This window comes from Macrobrachium nipponense, chromosome 38 (assembly GCF_015104395.2).
Source record: "Macrobrachium nipponense isolate FS-2020 chromosome 38, ASM1510439v2, whole genome shotgun sequence".
Taxonomy (NCBI): Eukaryota; Metazoa; Arthropoda; class Malacostraca; order Decapoda; family Palaemonidae; genus Macrobrachium; species Macrobrachium nipponense.
Genome location: NC_061098.1, coordinates 42,944,938 through 42,969,937, shown reverse-complemented (window position 1 = coordinate 42,969,937; position 25,000 = coordinate 42,944,938). Strand labels below are relative to the sequence as shown.

Sequence of the window (25,000 nt, the reverse complement as noted above, 5' to 3'; positions counted from 1 at the left end):
AAACAGGAAAATGACTGAAATACGAAAAAACTGTAGCAATAGTTAACAAGAAAAAACTGTAGCATTAGTTAACAAGAAAAAAACTGCAGCAATAATTAACAAGTAATAGTTAACAAGAAAAAAATTGTAGCAATAGTTAAGACGAAAAAAAATCTAGCAATAATTAACAAGAACAAATTTTCAGCAATAGTTAAGCAAAAACTGTAGCCATAGAAAACAAGGAAAAAATGGCAGCAATAGCAAACAAGGAAAAAATTATAGCAATATTTAACAAGAAAAAACTGTAGCAATAAAAAAACAGGGACAAATACAGAAATAGAAAACAAAGAAAAAATGTTAGCAATAGTTAACAAGAAAACATTGTAGCAATGAGAAACATGAAACGGTTATAGCAACAGGAAACATAAAATCAACATTGCATTTTGAGGGACATAGGATGCGAGTCCATAAACAAAGGGAACAATAAAAATTGTTATATACAAAGAACAAAATTTCATCTCATCAGTTGCTTGAGCTGAAGAACCTGGCATTTTCTTAAACATCCCATAACCCTTTATGACAATATTTGACTTCAGGTTACACTGTGTTTGTCTTCCAAACAGAAATGCGTCATTACCTCAGTGGTCATCCATCAGCTTACAACTTTCCCTTGACTGAAACTGCCATTGTGAACCAACGAGACACGTCCCAAAAAATGCACTTGTAAATATTTCTTAAAAATCATAAAAAATATAAATTCAAACATGTAAAACTGGGAAATTTAGTAGCTGAAGCGAGATAAGTTTCAAAGCTTCGAAAGTCGATAAGAATTGACTGCCTTCATAACTAAAAACGTAACAAACAAGGGAAATTACAGTTTACGATACATGAGGAAGATGAAAGCATACGTCATCTGACGGTACACTAGAGGTACCACGAGTCAAAGATGTATATAAAAGAAATCTATCCTAAAAGTAAATTCGTGACTTGTCAAAAATGAAAAAAAATTAATAATTACACACAACAAAACTAAAATACAAAGGAACATCATTAACGTATGAATTAACAGGTGCAGGAGGCATTACTGCTTTGAAGAACCAAGCTGAAAAAACTAAATTACAAATAGGAAAAAAAAGACTAACGATGTATGTACAGACATGAATATCGAGTGCTGTTAGGTTTGATCTAACCTACCCCCAACTTCATAACACACCCATACCTAACCCAACCCACACCCTCACCTAACCTAACCTAACCCACACTCCCACCAAACAAAACCTACTACCGCACCCTCACCTAACCTATCACTACATCCTCACCTAATCTAACCTAATTACCCCCAACCTAACCTAACCTGATCTGAACTAACTACCACTAACGTAACCCAACCCTAGGTTGAGGCTAGTCAGGTTAGATCACATTATGTTGGGAGGGTTAGGTTAGGTTAGGTTGGAGGTAGTTAGGCTATATTAAGTTAGGTGGGGAGGGTTAGGTTAATAGAGGTGGGGGATAGTTATGTTAGATTATGTTAGGTTGGGGTTGTTAAGTTAGATCAGGTTAGCTTGCGAGGGTTAGGTTAGGTTAGGTTGGGGGTAATTAGGTTAGATTAGGGTATATGGTTAGGATAGATTTTGTTAGGTGGGGGTGTGGGTTAGGTTAGGTGGGAAGGGTTGGGTTAGGTTAGTTTGGGAATAGTTAGGTTAGGTTAGGTTGGGGGTATTTGGGTTGGATTAGGTTAGTTGGGGAGGGCCAGGTTAGGTTATCTTGGGGGTAGTTAGGCTGGATTAGGTTAGGTGGGGAGGGTTAGGTTAGGTTAGGTAGTTAGGTTGGATTATGTTAGGTGGGGAGGTTAGGTTAGGTTAGGTAGTGGTAGTTAGGTTGGATTATGTTAGGTGGGGAGGCTTGGGTTGGGTTAGGTTATGTTGGGGGTATTTAGGTTAGGTTGAGTGGGGGTTGGTTAAGTATTGTTAGCTTGGGGTTATTTAGGTTAGGTTAAGTTGGGTGGGGTTTGGTTAGGTTAGGTTAGGGGTAGTTGGAGTAGGTTAGGGGGGTACTGTTAGGTTAGGTGGGGAGGGATAGGTTAGGTTAGGTGAGGTATAGTTAGGGTATGTTAGGTGAGGGGTAGTCAGGTTAGGTTAGTTTAGGTAGTTCAATGAGGTTAGGAAGGGGTGTATTTAGGCTAGGTAAGGTGTGTGTGTGGGACTTGGTTAACATGGCAGAGGGGGTGGGATATCAATTCTAATTACAAATACCTAAGTTCAACAGAAGTCTGTAAGCTCAGAATTGGTATCAACTTATAACCTCACTTGTTATCCAGGTGGATAATGTCACTGCAGTACTGATTTCTCCTCTGTCTGACCATTGGTTGGAATCCACGGGAGGACGAAATTATTATCAACTAAAAGATTTCCCTTCGGTTAACATATATGAAAAAATATTCATTCCAAGGTAGAGAAAATTGGATATTAAAGCACATTTGTAGCTTAATGCATGTATTTGAATCACGGTGATATATATATATATATATAATATATATATATATATATATAATATATATATATATATATATATATATATATATATATATATATATATATATATATATATATATATAGTATTTCAGAGGGTTCCATGATACATCTTAATAGAATACCATAGTTTATTTAAGAAACGTTTCACACACAAAAAACACGGTGCATCATCAGTCTGTGAAAATAAAAACAATTACATTATAAAAGGAATTCACAATAAATACTAAAAATATTACAAAATTAAAATGCTATAAGAGTTAAAAGTTAAAGATTTAAAAATAATGCAAAAGAACCAAGAGAAAGAGAACTGAGACACCAACCATCCAGGGTAAGAGACAGAGAAGGAATGGCAAAATCTGGCGTCCCAAACCAAGCCACAGCCTGGATGGTTGGTGTTTTCAGTTTTTCTCTCTCCTAGTTCTTTTGTATTGTTTTTAATCTTTAATTTTTAACTTTCACAGTATTTTATTTTTGCAATATTTTTAGTATTTATTGTGAATTCCTTTTATAATGTAATTGTTTTTTTGTAGGAAACAGAAGGAAACCCGTGTACTAATCCAGGGCTTTATTACACGTCCACTCCACACAGAGGTGTGACTGCAACTGAGTTGCAGACACGCGGGCTACATTGGCTCCAATCACGCTGCCCTCTTGGCAACAGACATTACATATGTTCAACCATCCAACATCAGCACCGGCCCCCCTAAGATTATGGCATGGCAGAATGGCAATATATTAATGGAAATAATCAGTGATGGCAAAATAATAGCAAATATGTATTAAAAACTATATACACACAACAAAGAAAATATGCAAGAAAGAAAATAAATCTTTATAGAAAAAAGCAATGGTGGAATGCACGGTATCACAGCATAAAGGGCACATGCATGGCAGCAACATGACTATGCACAAAGAAATGTCTGCAAAAATTAATTGTAGCCAGTTCGGCTTATCAAAAACAGGAGACAAGACGAGCATGAGGGACACTATAAGAAAGAATTTTGTTTTACAGTGGCACAAGCATGAGCATGGGTTTTTAACACTCCAATCAACATCACCCATGACATGCTCGCCCATCCATGAGGGTTTTACTGTCCCCGCCTTTTTGGACGAGGTGGAGAGGGGTCTGGACGTGGGGAAGTGGCTGACGACGTTGGGGGCTGAAATTTTAGCCCTTTCAGGTGCTTCCTGTTTCTGAGTGACACTCGACCGCTTCCATCCAGCCTAATGAGATACTGTCAGTGGCCCTTGGACTCCACTACCAACCCAGGTCTGTCCCAGGTTTTGGTTACAGGATCCTGCACTCTGACCCTGCAGCCTACAACAACAAGGGGTAGAAGCTCCCTGTCCCAGCAAGTGGTTGGGTCTCCTTTTGGGACTCTGCCATTTGTGGTTCCCTCATCTGGATTATCTCGTCCCAGTGTCTCTCCACCTTGTAATGCTGTCCTGGGCGTTAGCACTCCATCTCTGAGCTGCCTACTGATGGCAAGCTGTCTGGAGACTTGTCAAACCTCTTTAGGAGGGGTGGTTGAGGTACTGAAGAATTGCCAGAGATGCCTTGTTGCAATCGAGGCTGCCTCCTATGGCCTATTATTAGACCTGATGATCCTCTTGGCAGTCTTGACTGCTGCTTCAGCCCTTCCATTGGACGGGGGGTAATGGGCTGACAAAAGGCATACAGTAAACCCTCCATTTTCCATTTTCTGAAGAATAATGTGGTTTCTTCACTAATGAGGTTTGTTGCCCCCATCTGTCGAAGATTTAATCTCTGATGTCCCCATCTTGTGAAGTAACGTCCTCAACACTGATATGATTCTTGATGACATTGTACCATGTGGTTGTGCGCGACTTCCAGCCACCTGGTGAGCCTGCCCACCACCGTTGACTGGAATGGGTATTCTGGGGGTGTTGTGAGTACTAATGGTTCAGCAGGTTGTGATGGAGCATGTATATCACAAGAGGCACATCCATCCCGTGGCTCTGCAGGTCACCTTCAATGGCCCTTGGCCAGTAAACTGATTGCCTTAGCCCTGCGGAGTCCACCCCCTGATGTCCTGCGTGAAGGCCTGTAATGACTTGAAGGCGAAGTTCCTCTGGGATGAGCAGACATGGGCAATCCTTGCTCATAAGTGTAGACTATCAGGTCTTCTACCATAGATACCTGTCCCTAACTGAGTAAAACTGTTTGTAGGCAGGCCAACTCCTGTGCCTTCTGTGGGTGCCCACAGGTCATTTGCCTGCCCCTTTAGCTCCAACCAAAAACTGATTATACAGGGTCTTTAAGAGGCTGCCCTACTTTGGACCCTCGCTCCCCTCGTCGAATTATGAGGCATTCTTGCTCAAGGGGAGTGGCTGTAGCAGCGACAAGGGCGGCTGGCAGTCATATCCTCTTCAAGTTCAGAGTCCTTGTCATCTGGTTCACAACGGAGAGCAGGGAAAGCGTGATAAGAAGTCACCAGCGCAATTTCTCTCCCCTGGTAGGCATGTTACCTGAAACCTGTATTGCAGGGTTTTCTCCTTGAGACAGAAGAGTCTTGGGTTCAGTATATCCTTCAGCTCTCTATCACCCAGGAGTTTGACCGGCGGGCGGTGGTCAGTCATGATCAATAAGTTGGGCACCCCAACAGGAGTAGCCTGGCTTCCTTGAGACAACCATGTGACAGCTCAGGCCTCTCCATCAACAGCAGCATACACAGCTTCCAGCTTGCGACAAGCGATGGCTCCCACATAGGGCAATACACAACCCACCCTTGCAAGCAGAATGGGACATCAGCTGAGGTACAAGCACAGTACTGCATGCAGGGTAAATAAGAAACCCAATCCCATCTGCTGCTGCCAGTCTGTTAGGGCTGCCAATAGGTCGCGTCTTGTCATTTAGTATTCCAGCCCATCCTTTGCCAGCTTGCATATGGCCTCCTGTGCTTGATGGAATCTTCTTGTAGGTTGTTTATCCCAGTAGACTTCTTGTTTGCTTTGCCGACTTCTTCAGGAGGTCTCTGAAGGGTTCCATTTGCTAGGTGGTGGCAAAGGAAGGGTGCCAACTGGTTGACAAAACCAAACCATGACCTGATGTCAGTGACAGAGTGGTTTGTCAGGCATTAGGGAATCTTCCGAATGGCAGCTAGACTCTCCTCTGTGGGCCTATAGGAATCCCATCCCAGCTGGAATCCGATGAAGCTCACTTCTCTTCAGAAATTATACGTGTGCCAGAAGACCTCTTCAACGCTGTTGATATATAGAAGAGTACCATCCACACACTTGTGTTTTCGGGGAATGTCTTTGATGACGTCATCAAACTTCTTGGTGTAGGCATCTGAAGCTGAACAGTGTCCCATGGGTGTTCTTCTGTACTGATAACGCCCCCCAGGGAGTGACAAAGGTTGTGAGTCTGCGGATTTCTCCATCTCACTCCACCTGGTGAAAGCCCCAGTGTGCATCTGCCACTGTCTTAAAGGAATGTAAAGGTACCCTGGAGATCATGTCGAAAGGAGCAGGGGTGTGATGTGTCTCTCTCCTTCAGGAGGCATTGAGGCGTTGAAAGTCCATAGTGCGGCGGGGCTGACCTGACTTCTTGGCAACAATGACCATCCTCACACACCATTCTGTTGCTTCCCCAGTCAGTACCTCCTCAATAAAGCCTAATGTGTTGAACTGCATCGCTGGTTTGAAGCTTATGTAGCCTAAGCAATGTCCAATGGACCCGTTTCCAAGTCCTGTAGGAGGCTGCTGATGACATTTCCAAAGCACACTTCTCTGGTAGTGGTGGTGGGCCGGGTCCCTGGGGGGCGCTCTGTAGATGCAAGACACTCGCCATTCTAGCCAAACGGTCGTTAAAGGCTTGCAATTCATCTTGACCCTCGGCAACTACATGTTGAAGAGCTGGTGATTTTGCCGCCACTTTGATGGGAGTACTGTGGGCACCCCTGGAGGATCGTCGTGTCCTCCTTGCCATGAGAGACAGTCTCCCTGGTGTAGACATGATTATTCTTTATGTATCCTACTCACTGCGCCATGTAGGAAGCAGAAGGAAACCCATTTTATGGACCACTCCAGTCTGCTTTTATTAAGACATTCAGTCCGATATACAGAGGATGTGACTGCTTGTGGGTTGCAAAGACATGCAGGCTACATTGGCGCCAATTATGCTGCCTTCTTGGCAACATTATATGTTTCAACCATCCTACATTTTTATTTTCAGTGACTGATGATGCACCATTTTTTTTTGTGTGCAAAACGTTTCTTAAATAAACTATGGTATTCTACCATACATATCATGGAACCCTCTGAAATACTGTGATATTGCTGACTGGGAGACTCTCTCTCTCTCTCTCTCTCTCTCTCTCTCTCTCTCTCTCTCTCTCTCTCTCTCTCTCTCTCTCTCTCTCTATATATATATATATATATATATATATATATATATATATATATATATATATATATATATATGTATATGTATATATTTTAAATGGCTGTATTATGTGTGCATGTGCCTCCTACACTTTGACACTCATTGAGCAATTTCAACCAAATTTAGTATACATATAACTTAGTATCTGGGAAACAGAATACGGGGGGGGGGGGTGGGGGGGGGGTAAGGCATCACTGGCACCAAAGGAGGGAGTGTGGGGAGGTGTCGGGAAGGGGGGGTGAAAAGTAAAACATAACTGAAAAAGAGGCGGATATTAGTATCTAACCCATAGCTTTTTGAGGTCGCTGAGATGAATAGTGACACTCCCAACGCCCTTGAAGTCCCAAGTTCAGCCCAGTAGGTATAGGGTGAGAGATGGTGAAATATGAAATGTCAAAAAAAGCTGAGCAATGTAACTGAAGCAACTATCTTAACGGGAAGGAAAGAGGAGAGAGAGAGAGAGGGGAGACTGAGAGCGAGTTGGGTAGTTGGCGGAGGGAGAGAGAGACGAGAGAGAGAGAGGAGAGATATATACATATATATATATATACATATATATATATATATATATATATATATATTAGATAGAAATATATATATATATATATTTATATATATATATAGTATATATATATATATATATATATATATATATATATATATATATATGATATACTATATATACTATATTAGCTCAAACCGTTTCGCCTCCACGGCCCTTATCGAGAGCTGTTAATAAAACAGGTCTCGATGAGAGCCAGTGGAAGCCGAAACTGTTGAGCTAAAAGGAATTTCTGCTTATCTTTTCCCCTGTGGACTACAACCTCATATATCTATCTTTGTGAAAGAGGAAGGCTAAAACCTCATATAAATATATATATATATATATATATATATATATATATATAATATATATATATATATATATACATACATACATATATATACTATTATATATATATATATATATATATAGTATATTATATTATATATATATATATATATATAGATATATATATATATATATGATAAGCGAATACCACAGGAAAATGATAGTCAGAAATCCAAGAGCCTTTGTCTTTACTAAGACATTGTCAAGGAACGAATGAAATACAATTGGAGAGAAAGTTATCAGGTAAACGACATGATCCAGAATACCAGATAGTTAATTGTCAAAAAGGGGTAAAACTTAAAGAGATAATCCAGGATTATCGGATATCACACGGTCACAAACCTAACATAGATTAAACCCTAACCGAAACTACAAAGTATCCGTACAGTCCAAAACATGTAAAAACTGAATATATTAATATTGTTGCTTATAATTATCTACAACTTTTTTCATTATGAAGGTATCAAGTTTAAATAAACCAAGACTTAAATTTAGAACATTTCCATTATTTGACTTGATGAAATAGGATCAATGATATTCATTTTAATTGTGTCATTACATGGGATTAAGGCTCCTGCTTGACTCCAGTTAATAGGATGATCTAAATCTCTCATATGTACGAATAATACATTCGATATTTTGCCCAGTTCTCACAGAATATTGGTGCTGTTTGAGACGTTGTTAAAGAGATTACCGGTTTGTCCGTCATAGAATTTATCACACTTTTTGCAAGGAATTTCGTATATATGCAGCCTGGAAGATCTTTAGGCGAATTTCTTATTACTAAACTCTTGACATTAATATTACTGAAAACAACATTTATGTTAAAAAGCTTTAAAATTCTAGGAATATCTAAAAACCTTTCATCATAGGGAAATTTTAAAAGTTATGATTACTAAATTCAAGTTTGTCATTAGAGAGAGAGAGAGAGAGAGAGAGAGAGAGAGAGACTTTTTCAGTATCGATGAACACCCTGACCTGTGTAAACCTCAGCCCTGGAATCCCGAGTTTCCTTTCTTGTGACCTTTGAGAAGGTGGAGAGACGCCTCGCTATTTCCCTCCACCCATACAAACGTTTATATCCCCAAACGTTCTTAGCGAAAAGGGAACTTCAGTTCCTCTCTGTTGGCAGACGTCAACAATGACCCCTGTCTGCCACATTGTACTGAATTTATCTATGAAGGAAAAAGTATCGTCTTCTTTAATGTTTCGTTTTCTGTAGAGTAAACACGTTCAACTTTAACTGTGATAGGGTGGAATTTTGTTCACACTGAATCCTTACATTTCATAGAAAACACACGCACACACACACACACACACACACCACACACATATATATATATATATATATATATATATATATCTATATATATATATATATATATATATTATATATATATATATATATATATATATGATGGTAAAAGTGTTCTGTAACAACAGAATTCCATCTAATAAAAGGAGCCCATAAAAACACCAAAATGTAGAGAGAAAAGTACTATATTTCAGAGACTGCTGTCTCTCTCTTCAGGTATAGTAATGAGAAAAGTTTACAGAAAAGGTGGTATTTATACCAAGAGATTCGTCCACAAGTAAGCCAATTTAGGTCACCCCCGCTGATAATCTTCCTTTAATCTTCTTAAGCGTTGGTTGAATGAAGCAGGTAATAATTGAAACATCTCAAAAGGAATTGGACATCGGACATCGTCGACGCAGTGTTCATTCAACCAACGCTAAGAAGATTAAAGGAAGATTATCAGCGGGGGTGACCTAAATTGGCTTACTTGTGGACGAATCTCTTGGTATAAATACCACCTTTTCTGTAAACTTTTCTCATTCATATACCTGAAGAGAGAGACAGCAGTCTCTGAAATATAGTACTTTTCTCTCTACATTTGGTGTTTTTATGGGCTCCTTTTATTATATATATCTATTAATATTATATATAGTATTATAATATATATATATTATATATATATTATCTATATATATATATATACGTAATAATATATATATATTATATATATATATACTACTATATTATATATAAACGAATACCACAGGAAAAGGATTAGCAGATTCCAACCGCGCTTCGTATGAATAAGACATTGTCAAGGAATTTCCGCCTATCATTTTCCTGCGGTATTCGCTAGTTAATGAAGTCCTATCCATCTACTGTGACTTTTGAATCACACACACACGCACACACGCACACACACACACACACACACACTCACACACACACACACACACATATATATATATATATATATATATATATATATATATATATATATATATATATATGTGTGTGTGTGTGTGTGTGTGTGTTGTGTGTGTGTCTATGTATTTCAATAATTCAACCGTAACCTCCTTCCCATCACATCAAACTTACTTCGAGATATACGTCTAAAGTGTTCTTTCCGCCTCTGAACACAAGTATAGAATTCCTACCAACCAGCCCATCATCAAAGCAGCCCTAACAAGTCAGTCCCTCCCGACCAGGCCTCCACACGGAGAGGGCTGACCACATATCCCCCGAGACGAAGAGATGGAGCGTCAGGAGTCGTCTCTTGGTGGTGCCAAGTGTCCAAGACGACGGTCAACAGTACACCTGTCGCGCCCTCCATCCCACGTTCGCCAGGTCCCACAAGGCGCTGGTGGATTCGGTCACCCTCTCGGTCTTACGTGAGTACCACAGCCCCTTCTGTCTCTGGTGGCACAAGAAAGCGGCAATGGGATTGTGTCTGGTATTGTGAGTGTGAGTGTGGTGGGATTGTTCCTTGTGATGTTGGATGTTGGGCTGAAAGTCTGGAAGGTTAAAAGAAAGAAGAAGAATTAGGATGATTGTTTTAGAATTATTTTCCTTTACCCGATACATATTTTTCCATGATTCATCTCGTTTTCAGTTGAGCAATATCAAGTTTGTTATCATAAATATAGAGTATAAGATAAAATAATATCAAAACTCCTCTTTTTAAGATACAAAAAGAAAACAAAAAACACAAATACGAAACTTTTCATGATTTCCTTTCCTGCTAATTGGTCCTTCAATCTTTTCTTGAAGTTTCCTCACCCAGTTTTATGCTTCTCATTTGTGGAATATCTCTCGTGCAAAAGGATCTTTCGCTAAACCTTTTAATGATTTTAAATATCCTTATCTTGAATTGTCCCTATTCTTCTGACGAAATATTAGGTTCAAATTCCTTCATTGTCGTACCATAAACTAAATGGAAAACACTTCATTTGTATTACACCTTCCATTATTGAATCTTTCTCTGAATTTGTTCTATGTCCACATCCCGAATTATTCACTCTGTTGCGTTCAAAATGTCCTCTGGGCAGCGTATGTGGGTCTTACTGCTGCCTGCATGATTATGATTTCTGCTCATTGTAAAAGTAAAGGAACCTTTGGTCGCTTACAGAAAGCCTAGTGTGATATTCCTGATTCTGTTCCGATTATCCTATTAATTTAAGAGAAAAAATGGGCAGTTTATCAATAGATCTGCTCGAAATCGAAGCATTGGTGGGAGCTCCAGGGAATTCCAGGGCAATCTCCATTTGTCTGCAGTACTATGAGTCTGTTTTCACATAATGCATGTGCCTTTTGTTTATTCTTGTACGTTTTTAACTTGTTCTCTTTCTACAGCTGGGAAATGGTTCTTGGCTGAGACGAGATTTTATTTGATAAAGAATATTTGGATGTTCGCTTAGTTCGGGTTAATCTCCTCGTTTGGGGGCGGTAGTTAATAATAATTGATAATATAATAATAAAATAAGGCTTTATTTATAATTATCATTTAAGATATAAAAAACAAATTTCTAAGTAGTCGAGATCTTTCGAGAAAACTGCTTGATTCTCCTTCTAAATCTAATCAATAATAATAATAACAACAACAACAACAACAACAATAATAATAATAATAATAATAATAATAATAATAATAATAATAATAATAATAATAATAATAATAATAATAATAGGTAGACCTTATATATTTTTCCATCGAAAATTATATCTAACGATTCTCCTTCTCAGTCTAATAATAAAATAATAATAATAATAATAATAATAATAATAATAATAAAAAGAAAGCTTTCTAAGTATTCTAATCTGAAAACATCGCCTCCCTGAGAACTTTGTTCCACCAACTCACGCAAATCCCTCAGATCGGAGGAACCATTCTCACAAACTCTCTCTCTCTCTCTCTCTCTCTCTCTCTCTCTCTCTCAGTCGGTTAGGAAGATAAAGGTTGACATTTATTGACACAGGTAGAATGTGATGCCTGGAATAACAGGCATCAGGTACACCATTTCCAAATCATGTTTTTGACCTCTTGCAATGCAAAACTTTTCATAGTTCGCAAAATGTAAATTTCCAGTTTGGAAAGGAATAGCTTCCTCCAGCTATATGGTGGAAGAAATATACCAAATTTTCGATCCTTCAGAAATTAATGTAAATGAAATTAAAAACAGGAGTTTGAAAGCTATAAAAGGTGTTTTTTGAAATACTGGGAATCACTGTACTTGGACCAAGGTTTCATGACGACATTACTCAGAATAGGAGTTTGCCGCCTTGTACTTCTGATATACCGTTCACCAGTTTTTGATTGATACTTTTCCAAATTATAGTTTTTACAGCTTATTGTAATGAATATTAAATTGAACTGAAGCAATACAGATAGTATACTCTATTTTGTGAGCTGTTCTAGGGAAGGCCTCCGAACCTATGAAACCACGACCAATTTGGGGAAATGCTCAATTCCGTTCGGTCAAATGGTCAAACAAGCTATGCTAAAATAACAAAGTTTTCAATATCTTTCTTTGTTTGTTTATGAGATGCCCCATTACCAATCGTTTTCTGGGTCTCCCTCCTCTCCTGTTCCCTTCAGACACCTCCAAACTCTAAGCACAAAACATTATCCACCCTCTCACCTACGTACAATGTTTTGAACTCCGTGTTTTGCTTTTGTACGACGAATGGAGGGAGGTGACAGACAATTCTCTTGGCGGTCATTTACCTTAATCATCCATGCACGAGGAAATGGCAGCGCCGTTCAAAAGTTTTGCCAAATGTATCCAAATGTCAACCTATTTTCCTGAAAATTTTGGACCAGTCTAAGAAAAAATGGCAGCAGTGCTAATCACCCTCGAGTTTCAGCCTTTTCTAGCCAAAGTATAGGCAGTCACTTCTTTTATCGTCAGCCTTTTTTATTCAATTTAATTCAACACCCACTGTTTATACTGTTGGTCCAGAAATCCCTTCTTCCACCGCAACCTGGCTTCATCGGACATTCCCAGCCTCCCCAAATCTGTAGACACTCAGCAGCCTTCTTCTATGTTTTTGTGACCTACCCCTTCTCGCATCCCACTATCATCGACTGTATTCACTATGAAATACCTAAATGAATCGACTGCTTCCACTCTACCTAGTGTCCACTTACCCCCAATAATTTCCCTTTACTGACATTCATGAAAAATTCTTTCCTCTTGCAAACGCTCTCGAACTCTTTCCTTAGTATCTGCAGCTTCTCTGCACTATCTCTCATCAGTACCCTATCATCTACATTCATCAACCATCCTGGCAGTCTTTCCCTAAGTACTTTCTCATCGCACTACTTGCACTGATGCCTAATTGTTTTTGCTGTGAATTCTGACAGTTCCACATTCATGAAGATAGTAAAAAACGTTGGACAAAACACATCTCAGTACTAGACTCTTTTACACAGAACAACTCTCCTGCAGACATATTCTTAAATTCACATTGCTTTCTTAATAAAAACTTGTCATTGCTCCCAGCATCTGATCTGATTCTCTGCACATTCCGTATTGCCTCTGTCAATTTCGTCTAGAATTTTCTAGGTCTAGACATACAGATTTTTTCCGCGATTCTAAAACTTCTCAAATATCATTTTCAAAATAGAAACTTGGTTAGCATATCCCCTTCCTCTAAACCCTCCTTGCATTCTGTCTTATTTTGTTCATCAAAATCCTATCTATTACACCTTATGTCACTGACCAGTTATTCGTCTCTCCAATTATTTTGGAACCATTCCTTCTTCAAGGTATACCTGAAAACCCGAAACCCTGGTCAGCCATTTACTCGCACTCTCATCAACCAACATAAACATATCGCTGGTAACATCCTGAACTTCCTGAGAGTTTCCATTCTTCAAGCTCTCAATTCCCCACCTAACATCCTCAACAACAATTTTCACAACCATTTTGTAAACCTGTACTGAACCCTTTCACGCTCCCTTCATTCGACTCTGCCCTTTCCGTTATTTCACACACGAAGGATATTCTTCAAAATACTCACTCATGACTAACTTCCATTTGCGCTCTATACAACAGCTTCGTATTCTCCTCCTCTATGTTTTTGCTCACCTTTTCACTTATGATTTTAATACTTGTCCTCTCTCTCTCTCTCTCTCTCTCTCTCTCTCTCTCTCTCTCTAACATATGAGTGGTGAAAATGTTCTGTTACAACAAAATTCCATTTATAGAAAGGAAGCACTATATTTCAGAGATTGATGTCTCCCCTCTCTCATCTTTTGCATTACCTACCTGAAGACAGAGACAGCAGTCTCTGAAATATTTTGGCGTTTTTATGGGCTCCTTTTATTATATATATATATATATATATATATATATATATATATATAGTATATATATCTATATAGAGTATATATAGATATATATATAGATATATATATACATATATATATATATATATATATATATATAATATATATCTATATATAATAGATATATTCTATATATATATCTATCTATATATATATATATATATATATATATATATATATATAGATATATAGATTATATATATCTATATATATCTATCTATATATATATATATCTATATATATATATATATATATATATATATATATATATATATATATATATATATATATAGATATATATGTATATATATATATCTATATATCTATATATATATAGTATATATATATATCTATATATATATATAGATAGATATATATATAGATATATATATATATATAATATATATATATATATATATATATATATATATATATATATATATATATATATAATATATATATGTCTATATATCTATATTGATTATTTACAAAGATCAGCCTTTCCTCACCTATTGTAGACTATTTTTTTTTCAATTTTAGGGCAATAGTTTCAAAGCCATGACAAAATTCTAAAGTTTGAATCAAGAGACAAATGAACACGACCGGCGCAGTTTATTTGCATATGGAAATTGTACCACTTAATATAACAATATATAACTAACATGTGATGAATTTCCATATGCTTTCTGTAGATTCTTTTTTTTTAGAATAATTCATTTCTTTTTTTAAACGTACAGTATCATGTAAATAGGTTGGAATAATGTTGAAAAGGCAGTTATTTCAAAACACACCTGGAAGGATGGCGACAAAGTCCCAAAAGCTAAGGACAGGAAAATATAGAGAGAGGCTTCTAAGTCCCAAGACCTAAAACCCCTTTGTTAATGACGCAGGACAAAGAAGAGGTGTTACTCAACTACCGACTGGGCAAAGTAGAGGGGAAAATGCTCCTTGAGTTACCATTTTTTAGGGGGAGGGGGCGGGGGGTGACGCGGTCGGGAGGTGGTTGTTGATATACTAAATCGTTTTGTTCTGACGACTGTTTCCTTCTCATTATTTCCAGTTTTCATGTGACAAATGAAATAGGTTACTATATATTGTTTGCAATTTTGACTCATCAAATCATGACAGACTCGACCGACAAAGCAAGTTTCTTAGATCAATGGCAAAGAAAACAATAAAAGAAATGAAGCGACTAACAGAATTAAACCGAAATAAAAAAAAGGTCGGCCAAGAAGGAAAATCGAGATTTAGGTGAACATCTGAAACAAATGTCACATGGCTGCAAATAAATCCATCATATTTAAAACGTAGTGAAAATCTGTGACTACAGAATAAACGAACAGAAACTAAAGACGTAAAATAAACAAGCAAAAAATGCACCAGATTCTCTTCGGCGCAATAGAGTTATCTGTACAGCATATAATCAAGGCCACATAGATCTATCTTTCGGTGGCCTCGGTATAAAGCTGCATGAGCCGCGGCCCTTGAAACTTTAACCACTTTTAACCACGGGCCGGTGGTGGCCTATCCTATATCATTGCCAGAAGCACGGTCTTGGCTAACTTGAACCTTAAATAACATAAAAACTACTGAGGTTAGAGGACTGCAATGTAGTGTGTTAAATGATTGGAGGGTGGATGATCAACATACCAATTTGCAGCCCTCTAGCCTCAGTAGTCTTTAAGATCTGAGGGCGGACGGAAAAGTGCAGACGGACAGACAAAGCCGGCACAATAAACCAATGAACCACTTAAAAAAGACAGGGAAGTTCCATTTAAGAGAAAATTATGTTATTATCAGTCGTTACCATATGTGTCTGTATGTTAAGTTTTGTTTGGCATGACATATTATCAGAAAGATATACATTCATAAAACCACTTTCAGACGTGACAACTCTTCACTCGATCGGCAATGAAAGATTCGTATGGAATAAAAGCAGTCATTAGCCCGTAGGCTCTCTAGGCCTAGGAACTTAGTGATTATGTGCTTCAGTAAACTTAATGCTAAAATATGTATGGTGAAATAAACATGAATTTTAAGCGAAAATATATTTTTTTCTTCCTTGCATGACATCGCTGTGCTGTCATCATTTATCGTCTTGTGTTTCATACACCGTCACCAGTAGCTTAAGTGCCATGGTTGACAATGCTGCCCAAAAAGTAGTCTTAGGGGGTAAAGAAAAAGAAAATATGGCTTCATTATCGTCACTATCACTATCCCCCTATCCCTCTCATATCCTATAGTGGAAATCTCTACATGAAAAAAATCGTTACGTTAGAGAGATATTGATACCTTACGGAAGAAATTCATATCCCATTGGTTTTTCTTTCACTACAGTTTTTTCTCATTTTCTCGTATATCCCTCTCATTATTCCTTTTTATTATACATTATCATTATTATTATTATACGATTTTTTCATGTAGAGATTTCCACTATAGAAATATTAGAGAGAGAGTGGCTAGTGACGATGATAGTGACAATAATGATGTCTCATTTTTTCCCCATAAGACTACCTCTATCGAGGGATCATGATCACGGTGATGACGTCATTGACTCGTCATGTGGGCCAGAGTGACTACACGAAGATGAGAGAGAGAGAGAGAGAGAGAGATTAATATCTTAAATCTTTTGCTTGTTGTTTCTCATTGATAGCCCTACCTGTATTTTTTAGTAAAAACCTTTCCATCCATGGCATTTAAACTACGATACTGTATTGTACACAAGACGATAATGATGATGCGCTGCAATGTTTAGTAAGGGAACAAAAAAGAAATATATTTATCTTAAAATTTCGTTTATTTCAATAAAACATATTTTTATCATCAAGTTTTTACTAAAAACACATAATTCACATATAATTAAAAATCTTTAAATCTTTGGCTTGACGATGTTTGATGATGAAACTGGTAAACACTACTTTTCTTCGGGTAAAACTGAGGTGTGATGATAGTTATAACTTTTGATAGACATTTTTGCCAGGAGAGGTGGGAGCGGAGATCCTCACTGCATGACGTTTTGAGAGACACTGACGAGTTTGCGACTTTCCAGCTCTGTGGTTGGCTGATCAACAGCCAATCAGGAACTTCGTAAGGGATGGCTGGGCACCAGATGCACGGGTGCTGTGAATTAATTTATAGTTGTTACCAATGATGTTTAAAAATCAACTTCGTGCTATTTTGTGACTACATGTTTTAAAAAAGCTAAAGCTTTCTTTACTGTTATTGACAATTATCAGTGCTATTCCTTACTTTTGGCTTTCCTCTTATTTTCTTATTTCACACATGACAAGTCTATACTGAGGTAAATTGCAATGCAAATTCTGGGTCTCTTCAACGTGAGTATAATAGCTCTAGTTAGTATCGAAATTGGTAATTTTGTGCCTGCTTGGACAATATAGCTGTTGTTATCATCACTATAGGTTGGCTCATTGGTTAGCCTACCATTAATAGCTACCACTTGTATCGACTGTGGCTATACTCATTTGATTTGGTTTACCACGAGACACAAGTAAATACTGAGTTCACTCAAGCATAGCTATTTTCAGTATATTAAGACCAGTAGTAGCTATTTATACTAAATTCTAATATCGACAATGGTTGGAGTAATTAATTATGGTAAAAAAGTCGTCATCATTCATATTTACTAATATCAGTGATGACAGCCTACCAATGGAAAATACCATGATCACTCAGTTCAGTTCAGCCCAGCAGCAGATATAAAGAGCCATTACTCATAGCTGTAGCCAGTATTTTGGATGGCTTTGTCAACATTAATAAGTTTTAGTTTACCTGTATATCTAAATTGCTACTACTTGTTGCAAGTATACTAACTTGATATACTTAGGTACTACTTGCAGAAACAATGATAATATTAATAACGACTGCTCCTAGATACATTACTCCTGCATCAACAGTTCCAGTCACTGCTTTGAGGCTACCAGTGATCATGAGTAGTGACTGCTGTTACAAAAAAATGGAAAAGGTCATGTTTTTTAGGCCTTTCATGGACATTCATCACTACTACTGCCCACTTGACAATAGATACATAGGAAATATCTAATTCTTTAATAACTGTAGAAATTCAGATGAAAAGATTCTTATTGAATAGATTACAGCCGTCTTCTTTCTTTGGGATGAGTTGTATCAGGGTATGCGTGTTTCTGGTGCAAAATTACTGCTTGAATGAAGAACTCAGGAAAATTCTACAGTCATTTCAGCTTTAAGAACTTTGAAGAATATACAAGACTATGGCAGTTCTAAAAGCAACTTGAACCATATGTAAAAGAGGAAGGAACTGGACCTGGAAACTTTGTTGAGAATGTCATTAGCAAAGGAGCAGAATTCTGTTTCTAGCTGAGGACCAGATGAGGACACCAGACAGAGGTAAACTCATTCCTATCAGATTTAAAAGAAGCAGGGAGCGCACAGCAGGAGAAGAGGCTGGAAGTAACTGATATGTCAAGCTTCAACCACTTGCTAAGGAGCAGGACTGATTAAACAAGGGTTTGATTAGCATTAATTCATGGAAACAGACGGGACACATGCCTTAGTGATCAGTGCTGTAGTTTTCAAAATAACAATATCCTTCGAAAGACTCATTGAAATAGTCAATTTACCAGCCTGTTAAAAATTTTCAGTGTCATAGGCGTTGTTATAAAGAATTACAAGTGACAGTGGAGGGTAAAGTGGTGGGAATGAGACAGATGAACTAAATGGGAAAGGCATACTGAAGAAAGCTCTGCTCCTCCAAACAGGTGTCTTCAGGCAGGAACAGGTGTTCACCATCTCTCCACACAGCGTCAGAGTGAACGCCGGAGAGGACGTCTTCCTCGAGTGTGTCATCCAAAACCAACAGGGTAAAGCACAGTGGACAAAAGATGGCTTTGCATTAGGTGAGAGACAAAGAGGGATTTATATAAGTATTTACTTTCATTTTAGATACATTCAAATGTATGAGCTTCTGTGCATTCTGGTTTGCTCTTTTATTTGTTAAAGAACATTTAGAACAATGATATTTGCATTTTCTGTATATAGTGAGGTTTGCTGAAACATCTGTTTAAAATTTTTAGGGATTCTAAATGTAAAGCATTACAAAAACACTACAGTCTAGAAATTCATACTTTATACTGTTATATGTTAAAGAACATTTAGAGCATTTATATTTGCATTTTTCTTATATAGCCAGGTTTAATATAACTGCTATTCATAACTTTTAGGGATTCATAAATGTAAAGAATTAAAAAAACACAACAGTCTAGAAATTCAAACCACTTGCTGAAGGATACCATACCGCAACATAAATCATACTTTATACTGTCTTCTTATATAATGTTTATAATTTTGCATTAAATCCCTAAATGTAGGCTTCTCTGGTATAAACCATCCAGTGACCAAAGTTTCGGTCTCTTTATGCAAATAAAAACCAACATGTTTGGTTGTAAAATTGACTGAATTGATTTTCATTATTCACTTCAACGTGAGTGAAACATTCTTTTAAGAATTATAACCTTCTATAGTTTCGGTTAAGTAACTTCAGTTTATCTTTTGCTGACCCAAAGTTTCCAGTATTACAGGTTGTGAGAGAATATCACAGAACAGGAGGAAAATTGTTCACATTCTACTTTCCTGATTGCATCATTTTCATGTTTCTCATCCAGGGGAAAATATAGTGATCCTGAATTTTGAAATCATAGCTATTAATCAAGCGGTGTTGCTATTACCTATTACAATGTATTCTTTAAATAAGTAGATGGATTATATTAAGAAAAACACTCATCGTTGAGAGGCGTTATAAGTTCGATTGAGTTTGTACACCATGTAACCTAGAGGAAGTGTGGATTTGAAGGAAATACCAGTCAGTGGAACCCTTGTGCATAAAAGAGCTGGATATCTATTAGTAGAGTCATTGGGTTGAATTCGTTCAAAACTCTAGAGGTGTTGAAAGTTAAGGGCTTTATTTGCTCTGTGAATTCATAATGGGTGAAATGCACCGAGGAAAGTAGAACCAGTAAAAGTCTAATACAATGAACAAATCTTAAAATGCTTTTTTTAAGTCAGCCTAATGCCTGTGCCAGGAAAGTACCATAGCATCATAGCATGCAAGTGATATTGATGATATAGAAGAAGGCAATTAGGATTTCTGATCTCGAGTTGGGGCTCAAAAATAACCCTTTGCACCTAATGGAGTTACACTTGCAACCCTAAAGGCCGCTACTAACATTCAGCTATGCCTGCACATTTGGCCTTTGCAGGAAAAACTGAACCCACTAACATTCAGTTTTGCCTGCACATTTGGCCTGTGCAGGCAAAACTGGACCCACTAATGTTCCAGTTTTCCCTTGCGCATTTGGGCCTGTGCGGGAAAAACTGAACCCCACTAATGTTCAGTTTTGCCTGAGCATTTGGCCTGTGGCGGGCAAAACTGAACCCCACTAACGTTCAGTTTGCCTGCACATTTGGCCTGTGCGGGCAAAACTGAACCCACTAACGTTCAGTTTTGCCTGCACATTTGGCCGGTGCGGGCAAAACCTGAACCCCAACTAAATGTTCAGTTTTGCCTGCGCATTTGGCCTGTGGCGGGCAAAACTGAACCCACTAACGTTCAGTTTTGCCTGCACATTTGGCCTGTGGCGGGCAAAAAACTGAAACCCACTAACGTTCAGTTTTGCCTGCACATTTGGCCTGTGCAGGGAAAACTGAGCCCACTAACGTTCAGTTTGGCATGTGCAGGTGAAACTGAGCCCACTAATGTTCAGTTTTGCCTGCACATTTGGCCTGCGCGTATTAACCTGAATCTGCTAACGTTAGGTTTGGCCAGGCACATCTGCGAAGATATAACTGACCATTAATGGCGGTCCTTAGCTGGTACATTACCTTCAGATTTGTGCTGAGTCTTCCCAAAACTATATGCTAACATCATCAGAAGTATCATTTACCACAATCTCCTCTCACGCACTATCCTGGCCTGCTACTATATCGAATACAGGAACGACCAGCCATCTATATGATAAGCAGAAACAACCAGCCATTGTCCAACATGGCTGGTTGTATCTGCTTACCATATAGTGGCAGGCAGGCTAGACTAGTCCATGAGTAGAACTGGGTAATATGCATAACTCTGTTAAGAGAGAAAAGGGAAAGTTTTAATAATAATTCCAGTCCTTGAAAATATAGCATAGCAACACTAAAATAATCATATCATTTTTGTTCTGTCTTTCATCATGATATCCCGATGTAGATTAGCTAATTAGCGTCTGCAGTGATTATTTATAATATAGGAGAGAGAGAGAGAGAAAAGAGAGAGAGAGAGTGGAGCAAGAAACCTAATTTCCAAAGCCATAATTATTCAACCTGTCTGATGCCACTACCCAGTCAGCATATTAACTGCGGCATGATAATGGCTTTTTGATTGATTGGCGGCAGGAAATATATATATATATATATATATATATATATATATATATATATATATATATATATATATGAAATGATTGTAAGTTGGTCGGTTCCATTCATAATATTCCCTTTTCGTTCTCATTGTTTTGGCAATCGGAGGCCTTTCCCGGACAACAGTTGACTTAAAAAATAAGGAAATCAAATAATCAAGAAACTCATCTCCAGAATAATGGAAAATGACACTTTTGTGGACGTACATAGTCGAACAAAATAGCTTTGCTCTCTTTCATTTTCCTCTTTAATTCGTTTAAGGTTTCATTTTCTCTTAGCCGTAGGGTCCGCTCGTGGAGCCTAAATCGTCAGACCTTTTCTTCTTATTTCATTCGATTTCGACGATCCACCGACAGGGACGATCATCCTCTTCTCAATTTCCTGTTTCTCTCTGACGCTTCAGAGCGTTCCTTCGTCCTCTGCCTGCAGCTCTTCTTTTCACTTAACTTGCTGTCCAACCACTCCAACTCTTTCCACTGTCCTAAGAGGCGCTGAGTGGCTGAAATTACCGGGAGCTGCGCGGCTTTCTAACCCAACTTTCATCAATGAAATTATTACCCCTGTTTTATTCAATCTTCGCGTAGTGGGGTACTGTAAGCATTACATAAACTTCTGTACAGCGTCCCATCTGCCCCAAGCTGCAACTCCTTTCATACCTTTTACTGTACCTCCACTCATATCTTTTTTCCATCTTACTTCCCACCCTCTTCTAATAATTTTTTCATAGTAAACAACTGCTAGGTTTTCCTCCTGTTACGCCTTTCAGACCTTTGACTCTCAATTTTTATTCCCGCGCTTAATAACACCGTCCCAGTCCCAACGCTTGACCTTCGGCCTAAATTCTATGTGTTACACTAAGATTGTGAAACCAGGAAATCCACGAAATCCCTGAAGTTTTCTTGGACTTCGTAAAATCACCAATTCACTTAGGAACATATGATCCCCAGGGTCTAGTACTAAATACAGCGAAACAGTGATTTACTTACAGTTTTGCAGTGTTCAGTAATAGCCCCTTAGGGAAATAATTTGTTTTATGTGTTTAGTACTAGTCCCTCAGGAATCAAATCTGTTTGGCGTATCTAGTACTAGCCACTCGGGGATCAAATGTGTTTCCCTGTGTTCGGTTCTACTCCCTCGGAAATCAAATGTCTTTAAGTGCATTTGATCCTCGATGGCCTATGGTAGATTCACATCAACCGCGCATCCGATGTCTAGCCCAGTCCCTTACGACGCTCCTGATTGGCGGTTGATAAGCCAATCACAGGGCTGGAAACTCTCGTCTCTCTAGAGGGTTCGCATAGGCAGGAGGCATGTTCCGCCTCTCCTGAAGTGGAACACACATCCTGCCTATGCGAACTCTCGAGAGAGACTAAGAGTTTCCAGCCCTGTCATTGGCTTATCAACAGCCAATCAGGAGCGTCGTAAGGGACTGGGCTAGACATCAGATGCACGGTTGATGTGGATCTACTACGGTCCCTCGGAGATCAAAATTGTCCCCAAGTGAATTGGTGATTTCATGTTGTATTATTCTTCGTCCGCTTAAGTAACCTAAGACGCCCATCTGTCCCAAGGTTTCGAGCGCGACGTCCCAGGTTACCCTCGCCACTCCTACTCGGGGGACCCGAGCAAGGGGCAGCACCATCTGGTCATCAAGGGCGCCACCTTGGACGACGACGGCGAGTACCAGTGCCAAGTGGGTCCCACTACTGACACCAGTGCCTTGGCGGCCTCTGCTAACGTCACTGTTATGGGTGAGGGTCGTTAGCTGGATATTATTATTATTATTATTATCATTATTATTATTATTATTATTATTATTATTATTATTATTATTATTATTATTATTATTATTATTATTATTATTATTATTATTATTATTAAAATTTTTACTAATTTATTATTATTATTATTATTATTATTATTATTAGAAAGGATATAAAATTAGATAGGAATAACAAATGTTAAATCCTGTGTTTCTTTTCATTTTCGGGTCATTCAAATGGATAGAAGAAGTCCCAGAGAATCAGATAGAACAATGAATAAACGTAATATAATAACTTTCATATAAAGAAAGTAGACATTAAATACATTAGATTAAATGTGTCATCTATTCCATTTTGAAGAATCCCAAAGCCCCTTCTTAAGCAAACAAAGCATACAAACCTTTAGGCTCCATGAAAACAATGCTATGGCAATGGGTCGTATGAGGTTTATTTGTTTAAATTGCAGTGGTTTCCAACCCATGGATAAGAGATTCTTATTATATAATAATATTAGATTTTATTGAAAATAAAGGCTATTTCAGCTGCGTTTATTACTGACATTTCTTCTGCACTCAAAGTGGCTGTTAACACAGACGCCAAATGGGGGATTCCTGACAAAAACGTGGTATTTGACAAATACCACGTTTTTGTCAGGAATCCCTCGTTTGGCGCTTTAGTACCAATTTGAGTACAGAAGCAAAGTCAGTAATAAGAAGAATGGAGAACTTCTATACAAAATAAAAGCAACTGAAATAGCCTTTATTTACAATAAACCTGTATTAATGAAGGTCTTCTTCCAGCATATAATAATATATTAATGTTAAGAAATTCACAATCTCCTGAAGAACAATCTATATAATAAAAATCCACAATTATGTATAAGAGTAATTACTATGTAAAACAACCAGTAATATACTCTCATATATAATTATGGATTTTTAAAACATCAATAATATCAATAATATTAATATTGATAATTCACAGATTTTCACATTCTGATTTTGAGTTAAGGAGCTAATTACTTCCGTAGGACAGCGTGAAGATTCTCCGGGACACGTACTTTAAAATTCATTAAAATTCATTGTGTCAACTCAATATAAACTTACATAAATAGAATGACGTTAACCCATAAACACTTGCAAGCAGAACTGTAACATAACAAGGGTTGGATTTTATCACTATTTATTCACACATTTAGGGTCGCTGGTCCAGGTTAAGACTGTATTTAGGGTCACAACCAAAAAGGGCCGAGGAACACTGGTTAAAAAGGAACTTTAACTTTATTATGATTTATTCAGTTAATATCAATAAAAGAAATGCCTATCATCCTGGTA

At 37.8% G+C, this 25,000-nt stretch overlaps 1 protein-coding gene across 1 annotated transcript in view; it reads left to right on the top strand.

Annotated features, from left to right (window-relative positions):
* LOC135209819 (nephrin-like) overlaps window positions 1-25,000 on the top strand; it is a 164,551-nt gene that overhangs the window by 121,127 nt on the left and 18,424 nt on the right. Inside the window, exons 2-3 of the mRNA XM_064242591.1 lie at window positions 19,212-19,349; window positions 23,475-23,654. Of these exons, the coding sequence (XP_064098661.1) occupies window positions 19,212-19,349; window positions 23,475-23,654 (318 nt within the window). The remainder of the gene's footprint in view (window positions 1-19,211; window positions 19,350-23,474; window positions 23,655-25,000) is intronic.